At 43.1% G+C, this 18556-nt stretch overlaps 1 protein-coding gene across 1 annotated transcript in view; it reads left to right on the forward strand.

Annotated features, from left to right (window-relative positions):
* LOC140388398 (FYVE, RhoGEF and PH domain-containing protein 3-like) overlaps positions 1–18556 on the forward strand; it is a 427056-nt gene that overhangs the window by 368649 nt on the left and 39851 nt on the right. The window contains exons 8-15 of the mRNA XM_072472504.1: positions 1669–1807; positions 3735–3793; positions 10588–10734; positions 11969–12061; positions 12154–12233; positions 12424–12454; positions 12549–12653; positions 17880–17942. Of these exons, the coding sequence (XP_072328605.1) occupies positions 1669–1807; positions 3735–3793; positions 10588–10734; positions 11969–12061; positions 12154–12233; positions 12424–12454; positions 12549–12653; positions 17880–17942 (717 nt within the window). The remainder of the gene's footprint in view (positions 1–1668; positions 1808–3734; positions 3794–10587; positions 10735–11968; positions 12062–12153; positions 12234–12423; positions 12455–12548; positions 12654–17879; positions 17943–18556) is intronic.

Genomic DNA, 18556 nt, shown 5'->3' on the forward strand with positions numbered 1-18556 from the left:
CTGTACATCAAATTTACATTGTAAATGAATCTTTCCCCATATCTAAATGGAGGATCATATACACAGCTAAACAACTGTCGGAAAACATTGTATGTATGAAGAGAATGTGGAATTGTTGAAGTTCTCTAATTCCTTAGATAACCAATGGGCTAAAGCAACATGTTTGGTGGAATGGCCAATAGCAGGCTCTAAGCATTCCCAACCTCAGTTGTGTCATTAGTTGGGGAGCAAAGTTAGAGTAAACTACTTTCCACGGTGACTCGGGAGTGTTACACGAGGGAGATATTTGGAAATTAGAAATGGGATTGAAGATGCAGCAGGTAAACTTAGGGGTTAATCAGACTGTGGGGAAGAAAACTGCTAGCATGGAATCAGAGGGATAGGTCCACACCTGGCATGAGTTACATTGTCCCATTCTAACTTAAACTCGTTAGTGGGAATACACAGGATGGCCCTGTTCAAAAAAGGTGAGTCACTGGAGATCCATTGTCCTTCGGAAAACTCCTGTCTGACCAGCTGTTTGCCCATTACAGAGTTTGATGGCCTCTTTTTCGGTCAATGGGAGGTTAGTTGCATAGCAATAGTATGGCTCTGTTCTTTTGTATACGTGGGAGTGGGCAATCAAGCAGCCAAGATGACAATAATGGGGTCAGATCTGAAAACCCCAGGAGTGAACCTTTGTTTGAGGGGCTAGGCGGAGCTTAGAGAGAGAGAGAGAAATAATCCTGTTTTGAACAGGTACATGGAGAAGGCTATGGAAAGCAACCGAGAGAGGTCATGAAAGTTGCCACCGAGGCAGGCTTTGGAAAAGGGTCCTGAAAGAACAATGAACAATGCAGCACAGGAACAGGCCCTTCGACTCTCCAAGCTTGTGCCTACCAGTCATGATACTAACTTTGACCAAAACCTTTGGCACTTCCTCATGCCGTATCCCTCTATACCCATCCTATCCATGTATTTGTCAAGATGCCTTTTGAATGCCGTTAATGTATCTGCTTCCACAACGTCCCCTAATAATGCGTTCCAAGCACTCACCACCCTCTGCATAACAAACCTGCCTCGCACATCTCCTCTAAACTTTGCCCCACGGAACTTAAACCTAGAAAAGAACTTCCTTAACAGAAGAAAAATTGTTTTGGAAATGTAGGTATCACCTTTGCCTACCTGTGTAAGTGGAATGAGAGCTGCATGTTCACTTAAAGTACTGTTTAATAGGAATTTGTGTGTTAAAGTTAAGAAACTACTATTAAGAAATCTGTTATTGTTGGGGTTGAAGTTTAAAAGTTTAAATATTGTTTTTTTTTCTTTTGTTTTAATAAAGTTTGTTCATAAAATAATCAAGCACTATTTCTTATGGTATCACTCCTAGAATGAATCGATCTTTCCGTACCACCTTGAAACTTTCAAAAGCTGCGGCTGAGAGCTGACCAGGGGACCGTAGCAGGAGAAAGGAACATTTGAGAACGTCTGCATACATAGCTACTTTCACTAAGCTAGTAACTGAACCAGAGTTTTTGAAATAAAGAGCCATATTTAGCCTCAGTTACCTTTTGGCTAAAACATGCAAAGTTTCCCCTGGTGAAATTAATTATCACTGTTCTTGCTTATTTGAGATGTATGATTTGATTGCTTTGTTTTCTTAACTAATTTGTTTCATTCATTTAACAGAAGCAAGCCGTTTGTGGTAACCTAACACTGCAACACCACATGCTGGAGCCTGTACAACGCATTCCTCGTTATGAGATGCTTCTGAAGGATTACTTAAAGAAACTGCCTGAGGATTCTTTGGATAGGAAAGATGCAGAGAGTAAGAAACAAGTCTCCATTAAAAAGAAAACCGTCTATTCTACGCCAATCAATAATGCACAATTCGGTCTGGAATTGTCTTTTTTCTCAAGCATGTAGCAGTATAAAGAATGTTCCTGAACCACTTTTGGAACGTTTCTGCTATTAAATTCAAAATTGTATTAAGTTTTTGATGAGCTTGTGTGTAGCAACATTAAGTTATTTTGCTTCATGTAATGCATAATGATTGGAAAATACTTTTCTTATCTGACTATTATTCAGAAGGCAGGATGGTAATTCATATCTGATGTCCTAAGTTATGGGAGTGAACCAGAGACCTGTTACCCCAAGATATTTGTCCATCTTATGACATACATGAAGCTCTTTTATATCAATTGAGTCATTGCAATTGAAAATATTGAAATTAGATTAAATTGCACGGGATTTTAGAGCTATTATTATCAGCTTCATTCCATCGGCAGTGCTAAGAAGGACATGTACCTAATGTCATCTTAACAAACAAAAGGCAATGTCTGAAGTGAAAAGTGTACAACACCCTGACATAGCAGTGAAACACGATCAGTGGCTGTACTGATCAATTGCAGTAATAATCATGTCCTGGCATGTCCTTTGGTAAATGTGGCACAAAGTAGAGCAACAAATTAAAGTAAATGAAGGAACAGAGGGATTGACTCTGGAACATTTGTGATAATAACCTAAATCATTTTGTAATTCTTGTACTGCCCCCTTAGATTCAATTGCCTTCTTGACTTGGTATTGTCTGCAGATTTGCTTCCAAATCCAAGTTGTTAATGTAAGAAACAGTTAGCCCTCTGATAATGTTAATATTGGCCCAGCAACATTGTTGAAGGAAAATACTGAAGGTGAACACTTGTTCAATAATCATGTTGAATAATAATACAATACTTGAAATAGAAAATAATATTTTCCTCAATGATGAGCATGAATATTAGAACAAAGAATAATCCAGCACAGGAACTGGCCCTTCGGCCCGCCATGCCTGTGCCAATCATGATGCCTGGCTAAACTAAACCATCTGCACTTCCAAGGTCCATACCCCCCTATTCCCATCCTATTCATGTATTCGTCAAGGTGCCTCTTAAATGTCACTATCGTACCTTCCATCACCTGCTCCAGCAGCGAGTTCCAGGCACCCACTACCCTCTGTGTAAAAACAAAAACCTGCCTTGCACATCTCCTCGAAACATTCCCCCTTGCATCTTCAACCTATGCCCCCTAACAATTGACTTTTCTACCCTGGGAAAAAGTGGCTGACTATCCACTCTGTCCATGCCACTCATAAGTTTGTAAACCTCTATCAGGTCGCCCCTCAACCTCCGTTGTTCCAGTGAAATGAGCTTGATGATTAACAGGAAGAGATTGAAAAATGGTCAGTGCAGTTCCTGAAATAAAATGTAATAAGCCAAATGCATTGAGCAGAGTGGCTTGATTTCTGATCGCTGCTTCTATTTTGTTTTGTCTATCGTGATACCCTAAGTGTTAAACCTCAGGCATAAAAGCTCACTTGTGATGCTTCCCATAGTGAAATAGCCAGCTAATGCTCACTCTTTAGGCTGACACCTGAAAGTGGGACGTTGGATGAGTTACCAAGATGTGCCCAATGTCCTTGGATCCACATGTAATATAGCTGAATGCCTCGCGGAAGATGAATGAGGAGGAGAAAGGGAAATACATTCAAGTTCCCTTTCAGAACATAAGAAATAGGAGCAGGAACAGGTCATATCGTCCCTTGAGCTCAATGCAATCACAGCAGATATTCTGCATTAACCCTCAACAAAATCTCCCATCTTCTTATCCCCGTATTTTAAATGAAAAAGCAGCTGTTCAAGATTGAAAAATTATTTTTTTAACTGAATTTTTATAAACCGTGTAATTTATAGATTAAATCAATGTTTTTTCCATTTCAGAATCATTGGAGCTTATTTCAACGGCAGCTAACCATTCCAACGTGGCAATTCGGAAAATGGTGAGAAAACCACTGTGCTGTTTTGCATTGTCCTTTCCATTGGGAACACTAAGTGCTTTGATCCCAATGAGGAAGGAATTCTGTGGAAATAAAATTGCATGTTGTCCATATGTTGTTTGATCCTATTGAAAATATTTTATATTTTACAACCCATCACCTTCGTCCTTTTAGTGCGAAGAACAAAATCAATTTGAGGCAACTTTCACTAACCAGCCGGTTTCAGTTCTCCTCACTCTCTAAACAATGGCATATTCAGATTATGCAAGTTCCTTTTCTGCCTCTTGCAGAAATGGATTAACTGCTGCAATCAAAGGGGGGGCTTTATTTTGTCTGGCAGTTCAGCAGCAAATGAGCTTTTGCACCACATTTCCTGAACACATCTACAAACGTTTCTCTTTTCTGTACTGTGGAAGTGAACAATGTGACTGGGACTGTTTATCTAGTCAACTGGAACCACCGATCGGCGGACCTTTGTTTGCAGTTCATGTTTCACTGCCAGATGCTGAAAATGCCAATGCCTTTATCAGGAGCCCAAGACCTTTGGGTGTGAAAAAGCAATCAACTCCTCAGTTCATAGACCAAACTGTCTAGCAGCCAGCATTTTAGCTGTCTCTTTACAGTTTTTCGAGACTTCCTTCCCTTTCTCAGATTAATGACTCACTAAAGCCAGATATAAGACCAGGAAGTGATTGTTATTTTCCTGCTGATTACGGGGCATATATTTGGCACACCCTCTATTTTCCTTTAGCATTGCAGCAGTTACTGCCATACTACGCGCCGTCAAACTGTGAGGGCTAATAGGTAAAGAGGCAGAACTTAGCAATTCAATTAACAAGAGCAAACTACTTAGTCCAAACCCTTATTACAGTATTCTGAGTTATTTTGATGAGAGTTAATTTGTTTCCTGACCTGAAGTGTAAAATAAGTTCCAGCAAAGTTTCTATAAATGGATTTTGAATAGAGAAATGGACAGAATTATTTTCTTTCTTGTAAACTGGTATTATGGGCACGATCTATCAGTCTCGCCTCACCCGACCTGGGACACAGGATTTACCAACCTCGTCATCACGATCTGGATCCCGCTCATTGAGATCGGAGCCCAGGGACAGGATTCTCTCAGCCCGGGGCCGGGCCGGAGAATCCCCACGACTGGGCCACGCCGCCCCGACGCTGGCACGCGATTTTTCGCAGAGCGGAGAATTGGCGCCGGCGTGTTTGGCGCGGCGCCGGTCGCGGGCCGCTCTATGCGGCTGGGCCGGGATGGAAACGCTGAGTCCTGCCGGCGCCGTTCTAACCTGCTCTCAGCCGGTGGGACCTCACCGTGGAAGGGTCGGGTGGCAGCCTGGGGGTGGGGGGAGGAGGGGGTGTCAGGCGCCTCCGATGCGGCCTAGCCCGCGATCAGGGCCCACCGATCGGCGGACCAGCCTCTCTGGCTGGGGACCTCCTTTCCTACAGGCCGGCCTCTGTGTTCCTGCGCCATGTTGCATCGGGGCCGGCGCGTTGAAGGAGGACATTGCGCATGCGCGCTTTGGCGCCGGTGCCACTGCACATGCGTGCGTTGGGGTCGGCGTCACTGCATGTTGGCACTGGCGCTACTGCGCATACACAGATCCCGCGACGCCCTTGCACCGGGATCGACAGCTGGAGTGGCGCAAACATCCGCAGATGTCTGTGCCGGATCTACCGAGGGATCGAACGGCCTCGCCTCTGAGACCCCGAGGGTTCGCCGTTTAGCACTGGTTTCCACAAACGTGGACCAGGCATTCCAGCACTTGGAGGGGCTCTCCCAGGCAATTCGGGGTCCCTGGGTGGTACCCTGGAACCCCCGATGCTACCTAGCCACCTTGGCACTGCCAGCCTGGCACCCTGGCAGTGCCACCCTGGCCGTGCCACCTGCCCAGGCACTGCCAGGGTGAGGCTGGCAGTGCCCAGGTGGTACCATGCCCGTACCGGAGATCGGGCCCAGGGTTGCTCTGTCCTTATGTGTGGGGTGTGGGGGGGCTCAATGACTCCCTTATTGATGAGTTGGGGCATGGGGTGTCCGGAGGCCACGGGGGGGGGGAGGGGGGTGGGGGGTCTAGAGACTTGGGCGCCATTTAAAAATGGCAGCCCAATCTCTTCCTGCAATGCCGAGCTGAGCTCTTTAGTGCAGGAAATGGGCCTAAATCAAGCTTTGGCGGGGCAAGCTTCGCTGAAGCCCAGAAAAGGAAGCAGAGTCCCGTTTAGTAGTGGGGTCGGCCTTGGCTCTGCTAGCGCCAGGAAATGAGGGATTCGGTTTCATTTCCATTAAACTGCGCCTGATATCTTTTGTATGCAAACGTTGTAAAATTTGTGTAGGTACTTGCTTTAAGATAGGTTTTTAGTATTATTCTGTAATAATACCCACAACCAGTGTTCCCTCAGTTGCCCCCCACAGACTGTACACAAGCCGGCCCCCTAATGTTATCATATGTGCAGCTTCCCAGAAAATGTAAAGGACCACTTGTTTTAGCAAATCCCCTGCACATTATTACAGAAAACATTGGAAAAGAATTTCCTCCCCCCCCACCTTTTCCCCGCTGTGTGCCCTGCAGGGCCAGAGGGCACTCTGCTAGGGACTGGCGATGGGATCTTATGGCCCTGCCGTTGTCATCTGGGTTTCCTGTTGAACGCACCCCTTGCCACCACAAAATCTACGGTGGGGGTGCGCATGGGTGGGACCGTGAGAATCCGCCTGCATGAACAGCCAGAAAATCCTGTCCATTGAAAACCAACAATCTCAAAAAGTCTATGCAAGTTTCTTGATCCTGGATGACCATTATTTCATAAACCTGATATTTATATTCACATTTTTGGAGGAACTTGCTAAATTCTGAGCATGTTTCAACTTTCAAAGGCTTTGCCTGCAGAGGAATCAAATAGAGTTTGTCTGCATAGAAATGCCCTCTGCAGGCAGACTGATGTAGTGTTTATCCCATTTAATTTCACCATTATGTACAAACCAGAACTTTGGATAGAAACAAATGTGAAAAATAACAGGCTACTCAACTTGGATCATTAAAAATGTGTGGAAAACTGATGTTTGAGTTTGCAGTGCATATGTTTGGAGTTTGGTTAGATTTCCACAAGCTTAAATATGGAGCCAGTAACAGTTTGAGTATATCGGTATGATATGACTTCATAATGAAAGAAACAGTGGAGTACAGTCTGGTGGGTGAGGCAAAGCATGTGGTAGTGGAGGGAAGGCAAGAGAATGGGGTACAGCAAAGGGCTGGAAAATGGGCCATGAACAATGAAACAGGACATGAAACAATATATGACTCCAGCACTAGATGACTCTCCAAGCTAAATTAAAACTGGTCATGGATAAAGCATTGCCATAACCTGCTGTTCAAAATAATACATTTTCTGATTTCCATCATACATAGTACTTGCTGCGCATTTTCAGCATAAAAGCACAAACAAGGTGCTTTCTAAGAAGTGTTAATTTGCTAAACCTCTTCATTTAAAGATGACATTCATTAACACAAGAGAAACTGGGAAATGCAGTGGAATTGAAGAGATTTGTGCAGAAATAGGTATTTCTGACACAAAATTACTTATTTATTGGCAAGGTTAGATACTTTTCAGAATTTCACTTTTCACATTATAGCTGTTCATAGGCCTGTAGAAGAGGGAGGGGCGAAGACATGATAACTCAATTTGCAAATGATACAAAGATAGGTGTCTTGTGAAGAAGACAATGGAATTTGCAGATAGGTTGAGTGAGTGGGCAAAAAAGTCAGGCATTTGGAGTATAATGTGGGAAAATGTGAAGTTGTTCTCTTTGACAGGAAGAATAAAAAAGCAGAATATTACTTAAATGGAGAGCGAGGGCAGAATGCTGGGGTACAGAGGGATTTTGATGTTCCTGTGCATGAGTCACAAAAAGTTAGTATGCAGGTGCAAAATGTAATCAAGAAGGTTAATGGAATGCTATTGTTTATTATGAGAGAAATTGAAGATAAATGTAAGGAGATTATTCTTCAGTTATTCAAAGCATTGGTGAGACCACATCTCAAATACTGTGTGCAGCTTTGACTACTTATTTAAGGGAGGATATCAAGCATTGGTTCAGAGGAGGTTTACCCGATTGCTACCTGGAATGAGCAGGTTGTCTTATGAGGATAGGTTGGAAAGGCTGGACTTGTTTCCACTAGAGTTTAGAAGAATGAGGGATGACTTGATTGAAGTATACAAGATCCTGAATGGTATTGACAAGGTGGGCGTGGAAAGGATGTTTCCTCTTGTGGGTGAGTCCAGAACTACGAGGCACTGTTTTAAAATTAGAGGTCGCCCTTAAAGGACAGAGATGAGGAGATTATTTTCTCTGAGAGTTATGCAACTTTGGAACTCTGTCTCAGAAGGAGGTGGAGGCGAGGTCATTGGATATATTTAAGGTAGAGGTAAGTAGATTCTTGTTAGGCAAGGGAATCAAAGGTTATTGGGGGGTAGCTGGGGAATGTGGAACACAACGCATTCATATCTGCCATGATCTTATTGAATGGTGGAGTAGGTTCGAGGGGTTGAATGGCCTGCTTCTGCTCCTATTTTGTATGTTCATACACATGTACATTTGTATATTCAATTCAGTCAGTAATCAGGATGGCACCTGAAACCAGTTTCAAAAAGTGATTTCAGCAACGAGATCAGTTATTGTGGTAAATTCTGCTGCTACCAGACTGATGCCTTTAGGAAAATAATTGAGATAATTTAGTTTTGTTCTTTATTTTTATACTTTATCTGCAAAGCTTTAGTTAACAGGTAGTAATTAATGGAGCCAGTTATCGAAGAAGGATAAAAATGAGTCCAGCCCATGCTACACACATCATTAACTTTTATTGATTTAGTACCTGTGACTTCAAAATGTACCAATGCATATTTTGTGAGTGGGCATGATTTGGTGCAGGGTTATCTTTCATTTGGAATTCAGATGATGAATTTACTTATCTTGCTTGTTAGCCAGGAGCAACAAGAAAAGCAGCTACAAATTCCTGAGTAGCAGAAGGAGCAGAGCTTAAAATCTATTCAAATGGCACGGGCGGAATGCTTATTCAGCCATCGTCAATCAAATTTTGATGGGTTTATAATTATGGTAATTCACGGGAATTTAGAAGAATGAGAGAGAATCTGATTGAAACGTATAAAAATCTGACAGTGCTAGACAGACTGGATGCAGGGTTTTTGTTACCTCTAGCTGGAGGGTCTAGAGCAAGGGGGTCATAATCATAATCTCAGTAGAGTTGGTGAGTCATTTAGGACTGAGATAAGGAGAAACCTTTTCACTCCGAGGGTGGTGATCTTGAATTCTCTACCACAGGAAGGCTGTGGAAGCCGAGGCACTGAACATATTTAAGGAGGAAATAGACAGATTCCGAGACTCTAAAGGTGTCATGGGTACGGGGAGAGGGTGAGAGTATGGCATTGAGATGGAGGATCAGCCATCATCACATTGAATGGTGGGGCAGGCTCGAAGGGCCAAATGGCCTACTCCTCTTTTCTATGTTTGTATGAAAGCTCTGGGTGGCACGATAACACAGTGGGGGAGGCACGGTAGCACTGGTACCGTAGTTAGCACTGTTGCTTCACAGCGCAAGAGTCCCAGGTTCGATTCCCGACTTGGGTCACTGTCTGCGTGGAGTCTGCATGTCCTCCCCGTGTCTGCGAGGGCTTCCTCCGGGTGCACCGGTTTCCTCCCACAAGTGCAGAAAGATGTGCTTATTAGGTAAATTGGACATTCTGAATTCTCCCTCTGTGTACCCCAACAGGCGGCAGAATGGGGCAACTAGGGGATTTTCACAGTAATGTCATGGCAGTGTTAATGTAAGCCTACTTGTGACAATAATAAAGATGATTATTATTATTATTATAGAAACCAGCCCTACCGGCACTCATTGTTGAAAGGCAGTTCAAAGTACCGGCATGTAGCATCATTCCTTGTTTGGTCATTGCCAAATAACCACCTACTCTTAGTGGTAACTATAATGAGGGAATCTTGGATAATATTTTGTCAAAGACTTATTTAAATTCGAGAATTGTTGATTTGATTTGGAAAATTAGAGAAAACAAATAAAGGCCATAAAAAAAGGTGGTATATGAAATATGTTATTTTCTGAAAATCAATGCATTTGTTTAAACCATTTATGTGAAACACAGTTCGCACAAACCTGCTGTATTTTTATGTATTTGAAATTTCTGTGTGGTATCCAGTAAGAATCTTTTGCACATACATTTGGAGAGAGAGCGACACTTCAGAAATGAACTTGGGCCACCTCTCATTTTTAGTTTCTTTTAACCATTTATTTAACCATAAATTACAATAAATGAAAAGTTGTTTTAAAAATGTTCTGTGGTATAGGAACAATATCGCTTTATAGATCCCATATTCCGTATTCGCAAAGGAAAAAAGAGGAAGTGCTGGGAAAACGCAACCAGTCTGGCAGCATCTGTCGAAAGAGAAACAAAAGGTTTGACGCCTGTGTGACTTCATCAGAGAAGTACAGACTTGAATCGTTATCTCTGTTCCTCTCTCCACAGATGCTGCCAGGCCTGCTGTGTTTTTCCAGAACTTCCTGTTTTTATTTCAGATTTCCAGCTTCTGCGGTATTTTACTTTAATTCAATATTCTCAAACTCGAAGCTCTTGCTTTACAAACTTCATGGATAGAACAAGCACGTCATATGGTTGTTTCCTTGGTCAGGAAGGAAACTTATTTTGCAAAAATGTATGATAACATTGACCATCAAGTTGTCAAGTGCAACTTTTTGTACCTGCAGGAAAAAATGCATAAACTGCTGGAAGTATATGAAAGGCTTGGAGGTGAGGCAGATATTGTCAATCCAGCTAATGAACTTATAAAAGAGGGGCACATCCAAAAGCTGTCGGCTAAGAATGGTTCAGCTCAAGATCGGTACCTGTTTCTGGTAAGCCAATAGACCCTTAGTTTTTCCAAAAACTCATGGCATTTTTTTCTCTCTCTCATATTTCAGCATCAAACATCCATCCCTACATTGAAAGTATTGAATTGATTAATTAATTTCTTTAGAGCCACTAATTCTGCCCTTCCATTGACAGACCAACAAAAGTGTGATATAATTGGGCTCTGATAGTTGCGATTTCTTTTTCAGTAGCACCCTCTCTAGCGGCTTTGTTGCAAGCCTGGAAAGAGTTTGCTGAATGAAACACACAGTCTAAAGGAAGACAAGGCAGAATGTTGTGAAACATCAACAGTTTCAAAACCGACTTTGCTTTCCTATTTTGTTCTCCGCGGTACCTTATATTCCCCCCCCACCCCCCCCCCCCCCCACCCTGCCAACCTCAAAACTTTTGTTGTTGATTTGCAGTTAACAAAGGGCATGATCACACTTGAAAGGAGCAGTAAAAAAAGAGCTAGATTTATATACACTCCTATCACATGTGTAGTTACTGTAGTAAAGATGTGCAGGCTAGGTGGATTGGCATGTTAAATTGCTCGGCAGGGCAGGGTGCAGGAATAGGGATGGGGATCCTCGGTAGGGTGGTCTTTCGCAGGGTCGGCGCAGACTCGATGGGCCGAATGGTCTCCTTCTGCACTGCAGGAATTCTATGATTGTAGACAAACTGTCAGTAGCATACTGATGTGAATTGAGGCATGAACCCACAATAACATGACTCAGAAACGAGAGTGCTACCATTTCGTTAAATAACGTTGAATGCGAGAAGGGACCACAGGAACATGCGCTGCACTCAGTTTGATGGATGAATTGGCTGAAATCAATGCTTGCCACTTGGAAAATTCCGAAAGACAATTCAGACCAAGAAATGTAAAATAATTTCACATGTTGTATAATTTTGTAATTTAGCATTAGGAAAGGTTGCTTTTGACCTTGGCTAGTGACTTTGCAAAGACAAGGCTTGATATCTGGACTGCTTCATCTTTAGTTATTGGTCTCACGCCAACTGTGCATATTGTTAAAATTGGTATGAAATTTTGTTTTGTACTGCAAATATTTTATAACCAGTATTTATTTATTTTTAAACTGTACATTTTTTCCAAAAGCTACATAAAACATTTCAATCTGTCTGCTACCAGCTGCAGACATCCATATTTATGGTTGATTATGTATTACAACTAGAACAGGATGGATACAATTTGAAATTCAATATTTTTACTTTTAGTTCAACAACATGGTTCTTTACTGTGTGCCAAAGCTTCGACTGATGGGACAAAAATTCAGTGTGAGGGAAAGGATTGACATTGCTGGCATGCAGGTTCGTGGCATCTTCTGGTTAAATTATTTTTTAACAAACATAATTATTGCTATTTTCTGCTATGATTGGAAAAATACAACTCTGTTCCCCAGGTGCAAGAAATTACAAAGTCGAATGTTACTCATACATTTACAATAGTAGGAAAACAGCGATCCTTAGAACTTCAGACCAGGTAGATGCAAAGTTTTAAAATATCATTTATAAACAATGTATGAAATTTGTTAATTAACATTGTTATCTATTGAAAATATTCCAAAAAAGATTTTTAATGCTTAACAGTTGAATGCTTGACATCAAAAATAAAATGCAACACAACTAGTTAGTATAATTAAATGTCAAATATGTTCTTTTTTTTAATATAGGACTGAGGAAGAAAGGAAAGATTGGTTTCAGGTATGTAACATTCTGCTAAATATTTTCCTCCTTATTCTAGAACATTCTACAGTTATTTTTGGCTATCTTACAAAAATATGGTTTTTTTTACTAGGTTATTCATGCTACAATTGAAAAGCACAAGCAAAACAGCGAAACATTCAACAAGGCTTTTAATAGTTCTTTTTCAAGGGATGAAGAGTATCCTCCAGATTCCCCTGTAAGTAGAAGACATCTTTTTAAGTACATAATGCATGAGTATATTTTAGACAACTAAACCCATGAAACGGAGTCTATTGTAAACAATTTAAAGGATTAGAAGACTACAGATGGCAGTGACCTATTTGTGATACCAATGCGGCCTCAATAACAGAGCCTAACGATGCTGACTATACATTCAGAGCTCGTAAACATTGGATACAACCTACCTGTGAGATATTAAATTGAGTTACATACCTGAGGGGTTGGCTGATTCTAATAAATATGAATGCAATTGAAAGCAACAACAATGGATGCAGCACGGTGCATTGTGTTCCACGTGGTGTGTAAAATGGCTTCGGCCTCAATACTTTACTCATGAAGTGGAGATGCCGGCGTTGGACTGGGGTGGGCACAGTAAGAAGTCTTACAACACCAGGTTAAAGTCCAACAAGGCTTTTAATAATAGTAGCGATTCCAAATAAACCTGTTGGACTTTAACCTGGTGTTGTAAGACTTCTTACTTTACTCATGAAGGAATGCCATCAGAGTTCCATGACTATGGCAATCCACAGCACACAATGGGCAACTGCGAATGAAGGCATTCCTCTTAACATCTCACTTCTCATAAAAATAAAACAAAACACATCATTTGTGGTTGCAAATTACCCACATCCATGACCTATAAAGAAAATCGTCATGCACAAACAAAAAACGTATTTTTCTGCCTCCCTTTCGCCTGGCTCGGCACACGCATTGCACACACAATACTTAAAGCTTTCAGGTCTGGTGAATGCTGGTTACTGGGGTGAATTTGTCTCCCCGGGGAATGTTGTTGCCATGGCGAGTGTTGCTGCTGATTCATTGCATTTGTTGAGGAGCAGTTGACCTCTGGGACTGATGTTCATTCCGTCCCTTGTCCTGTTGGCAAAAAGCAACTCGCCTCATTAGCTGTCTGCTGTGAAGGAGAAACTTCTCCTCTTGCACGTTTATGTCTGCTGTTGCAACAACATATCTGGTCATTTGCTTTCACCATGATGTTCAAGGTGACAACTGTTTTACGCAGACTCCCAAGTTGCAACGTGGTCCAACTTCTATTGAGTATGTTGAATGTCTGCACTCCGATCGGCCCCACAACTCTCGACTCTAGGAATGATCTGGCCGCTTTATCAAAGTGAAATTTGGCTTTCTGTCATCATATCTTAGTTGTGTCACTCACTTATGTTACTACTACTGGCTTCATTAGTTTTTTTTTAGCTATTAGAAGGGAAGTTTGGGTATGGTGTGATGTTAGTCGCTGGGCTGGACTACTTTCCATGCCATACTGTCACCGGTGTAGATGTGTTTCTCCACTTCAAGGTCAACTTGTGTGCTGGATCTATTCAATCATTTGATGATCCCTTTAGCAATTTTCTCTGCTGCCTCAGCCTTTCCATTTGAATGGAAGTACTGTGGAAATTATGTGTTGTGCTGATTTTCCCAAGCATTCATGGAAGTGCCTGAATTCTTCACATGTGAACTCAAGGCCATTGCCACTCACCAGCATGTCAGGATGCCATGATGACTGAAGTGTGTTTTCAGCCCTTCTGCAATCTCGTTGGCATCAACTGGTCTAAATCACAGTAGTCTGAATAATTGTTGACAGTGATGAGATAGTCCATTCCTGTGAGAGTGAATAATCTTTATTATTGTCACAAGTAGGCTTACATTAACACTGCAATGAAGTTACTGTGTAAATTCCCTAGTCGCCAGACTCCGGAGCCTGTTCAGGTACATGAGGGAGAATTCAGAATGTCCAAATTATCTAACAGCACGTCTTTTGGGACTTCTGGAGGGAACCGGAGCACCCAGAGAAAACCCACGCAGACATGGGGAGAACGTGCAGACTCCACACAGACCGTGACCCAAGCCGGGAATCGAACCTGGGACTCTGGCGCTGTGAAGCTAACCGCTGTGCTACCGTGTAAGGGGTCTACTAAGACAAAAACAGGAAATACTGGTTTCTTTGACAAAGAGTCATCCAGACTGGAAACGTTAACTCCTCTCTCCAAAGATGCTGTCAGACCTGGTGCAATTGTCCAGTATTTTCAGTTTTGGTTTCAGATTCCAGCATCCGCAGTAATTTGATTATATGTTCAGTTCTACTCTAAGCTTCATCCATGGTCTTTCTGGGATGTCATGAGTAGCTCTTTAGTTTGCTTACCTTGATGTCCATTACAAAAACTGGCTGATATGTTCCTTCATCTTATTGCCTCATCATCATTCCTATATCGCATGTCCAAAACTGCCCAAAACACTCAAACTAAGGATTTAAATCAATGTGCTATTACAATACAACTACTATCACCTTTAAACCCCAGAAAAAACAATATTCTTTCCGATTTTTTTCTGGTGGCCTTATCCTTGTGAGATGCTGTTTTAATGCCTTGTCATCCTGAACAGGCAGAAATCCCTCAGCTTTTGCTGCATTTAAGGTGCATTTGGTTTCAACCAAAATGCATCAACTCATGATGACATTGAATTCCATCTCCCATTTTTCTCCCCAGTCTTATTTATATTCTCTTGCCAATTCCTTCAGTCAAAATTATTTGCTATGTCTCCCATTTTTAAGTACTGTCCCCGTCTGGTAATTTTATCAATGCTGTAGTCCTATTACCAACTCTGATGCACAAAGTGAACTAAAATGCCCCAGTGCAGGACCCTGGGCAATGCTTGTACTCACTCTGAATAACTGCCCTCAACTACTACTCTGCTCCCTCCTTTATTAAGCAGCTTTTAATCCTAATTTGCTACCCTTTGGTGCTAACCATGGCTCAGTTGTTGACATTCTCCCTGAGTCAGAAGGATGTGTGTTCATGTCCCACTCAAGGACTTGAGTGCACAAATTTAGGTTAACACTTCAGTGCAGTACTGAGGGAGTGCTGCACTGCCAGAGGTACCATCTTTCAGGCGAGGCATTAACTCAGGGCCCCGCCTGCCCTCTCAAATGGATGGAAACTATCCCATAGCGCTGCTTCGTAAAAGAAAAGGGGAGCTATCCCCAGTAATTATCCACCAGTCAACATCATAAAAACAGATTATCTGGCAATTATCACTTTGCTGTTTGTACGAGCTTTCTGTGCACCAATTGGCTGCTGCATTTCCTGCATTACAATGGCTACACTTCAAAAGTACTTCATTGCCTGTATGTAAAGAAGTGATTCAACTGGTGATGTGAAAGGTGTTATGCGAATGCAGGCTTTTTGTTTCTTTTTCTAATTCCATACACCTTATTATTCTCCAATGATCTCCTATATTATTGTGTTTGGTCTTCTACACCTTGCAAAGGACTCCACCGTGTCCAAACCAGGATCTGGTTTGTGTGAATCACACATGGTAAGATAGCGATCTGTCACAGAGCAAGTTATCATGGAGTTTCTTTGTACACCTCTGGAACTACACCCAGCATGACTGCTCACCTGTATGTCTTACTACCATCTCCTACAACCATCTGCTGATGGCGGGATGTGTCTTCCCATGGTAGCACATTGGTTAGCACAGTTGCTTCACAGGTCCAGGGTCCCAGGTTTGATTCCCAGCTTGGGTCACTATCTGTGTGGAATTTGCACATTCTCCCCGTGTCTGTGTGGGTTTCCTCCGGGTGTTCTGGTTTCCTCCCACTGTTCAAAGATGTGCAGGTTCGGTGGATTGGCCATGTTAAATTACCGTTAGTGTCCAAAATGTTAGGTGGGGTTTCTGGTTACAGGGATAGGGTGGCAGTGTGGGCTTAATTAGGGTGCTCTTCCATGGGCCGGTGCAGTCTCAATGGGCCAAATCGCCTCCTTCTGTACTGTAAATTCTATGATTCTATATGGGAGTCCCTGACGACCGTCTTCAGACCACATGGTGTGTCTGCACTGCCACCTACTGGTTGGAGGTCGAATACCATCCATCTATGATAGAGCTTACAAGCATATCATCTCACTATGGGCGGGATTCTCCGACCATGTGCACTGGAACCGCGCCCGGAGCAGGGGCGGACAATAGCCGCTCACGCCGGAAATCCGGCGCTTCCGCGATTCTCCGCGGACCCGCCAGTCCCGCGCGTACAGTCGACGCGGCACTGGTCAGGGGCCGTTGGAACAGGCCCCCGCGGTGATACTCCGCGGTCGACCGGCCGAACTTCCCCCGGCGTGGTTTACATGTGGTACCACCCGGCAGGAGCTGAGACCCTCGGCCACGGTGGCGGTCCCAGTGGGGGGGCGGGGGTATCTGACTCCGGGGGGGGGTGGGAGCCTTAGCGGTGGCCAGGCTCGCGATCGGGGGCCACCGATCGGCGGGCCATTGTGATCTGTGAGGGACATACCTTCCTAGTGCGGGCCCGCTATGTGGCTCCGCCATGTCGGCGGCGCCCTTGCTGAGGTGGGCCGCCGTGCGCATGCGCGGACCAACTTGCGGCCGCGCGATCTGGCTAGTAGAGCCCTGCCGGCAGCCAGAGCTGCAGGACGCACGCCGGGGCTCTGCTAGCTCCCTGGAAAACGGAGAATCACCCCGGACCTTCCAGGAAAAAGTCCGGAGTGATTCTCGCCCGTTTTCCGGCGGGTGTGGGGACTTAGTCCCCAGAAGCGAGAGTCCTGCCCTATATGTCTTGTCAAAAGTGAGAAAACTCAGTTAGGTGGGAATAAAACCACAGCAGGCATTGAAATTCTAGGTGGATGTGTCAATATGAAATGAGAGCAAGTTGGTGGAATTGTTGGCAAAATACGTGCCCGACACTGTAACTAATAAACAACTTTAACAACTTCAAAAGTATCAAAATTTCTTTCCGATTTCCACACGCCATTTGTTAAATTTGAGTTTATTTTAAAAGACATGCCTTCAATTCTAGTTGCTACAACATTCAGCCACCTGCTTGGTTCAGTGACTATTTGTCAAAGGTGTAAACTCCACACCTATACTCAATCATGAAATTAACAATGATCAATTACAACAGCACCTTTCAGTTTTGGTCTAACCTTTAGCGTACATGGTTCACAATGTTTTTAAAATACTGCAAAGCAAGTTAATGACCACCAGATTTTCATTCCCCCCGCTCCTTCCCACCCATTCCCTTTGTTGCTCTGTGTGCAATATTTTTATCAAACCTACGTGAAGCAAATTAGGACACTTTTCCATGTTTGAAATGCTTTCTAAACATGAATTATTGTACAATTCTCAAAGGTGGACCTTTCAGTTGTATATTTGTTGAAATAACTGTTCTCTTTTATAGGTTCCAGGTGCAACTTGTGCTGAATATGTTACAGGAGGAGACTTCTCCAGTCCATCTGCTTTGGTATGTGATCATTAGTAATTCCATTTGCAGTTTAATGTGTACTCAGGGACATGTGCCTATGAATACTTTACCCCAGAAAATGAGATCTAAACAGTCATTTTGAATCTGTTATTACATCAAAATTCTATTCTATTCTACCTGAATGATTTTCTCAGGTTTAACAGAAACTGCTAAAATGTTGGTGAATGCTTTGTAATTAACTACGCAAATAGATCTACTGTAGCATTGATCACTACAAGTTGGCAACTTTTGTCCAATCTATATGTCATTTTCATGTTGGCTTTTCTCTTGATCCCTCCTCGGGCAGCACTGTAGCACAGTGGTTAGCACTGCTGCCTCACAGCTCCAGGGACCCGGGTTCAATTCCGGCCTCGGGTGTCTGCGTGGAGCTTGCATTTTCTCCCTGTGTCTGCGTGGGTTTCCTCCGGGTGCTCCGGTTTCCTCCCACATCCCAAAGATGTGCAGTTAGGTGGATTGGTGATGCTAACATTGCCCTTAGTGTCCAAAAGGTTAGGTGGGGTTACGGGGATAGGGTAGAATCATAGAATAATAAAATTTATAGTGCAGATGGAGGCCATTCAGCTCATCGAGTCTGCACCGGCCCTTAGAAAGAG

The sequence above is a fragment of the Scyliorhinus torazame genome, chromosome 13, assembly GCF_047496885.1.
Source record: "Scyliorhinus torazame isolate Kashiwa2021f chromosome 13, sScyTor2.1, whole genome shotgun sequence".
In the NCBI taxonomy this organism is placed as follows: Eukaryota; Metazoa; Chordata; class Chondrichthyes; order Carcharhiniformes; family Scyliorhinidae; genus Scyliorhinus; species Scyliorhinus torazame.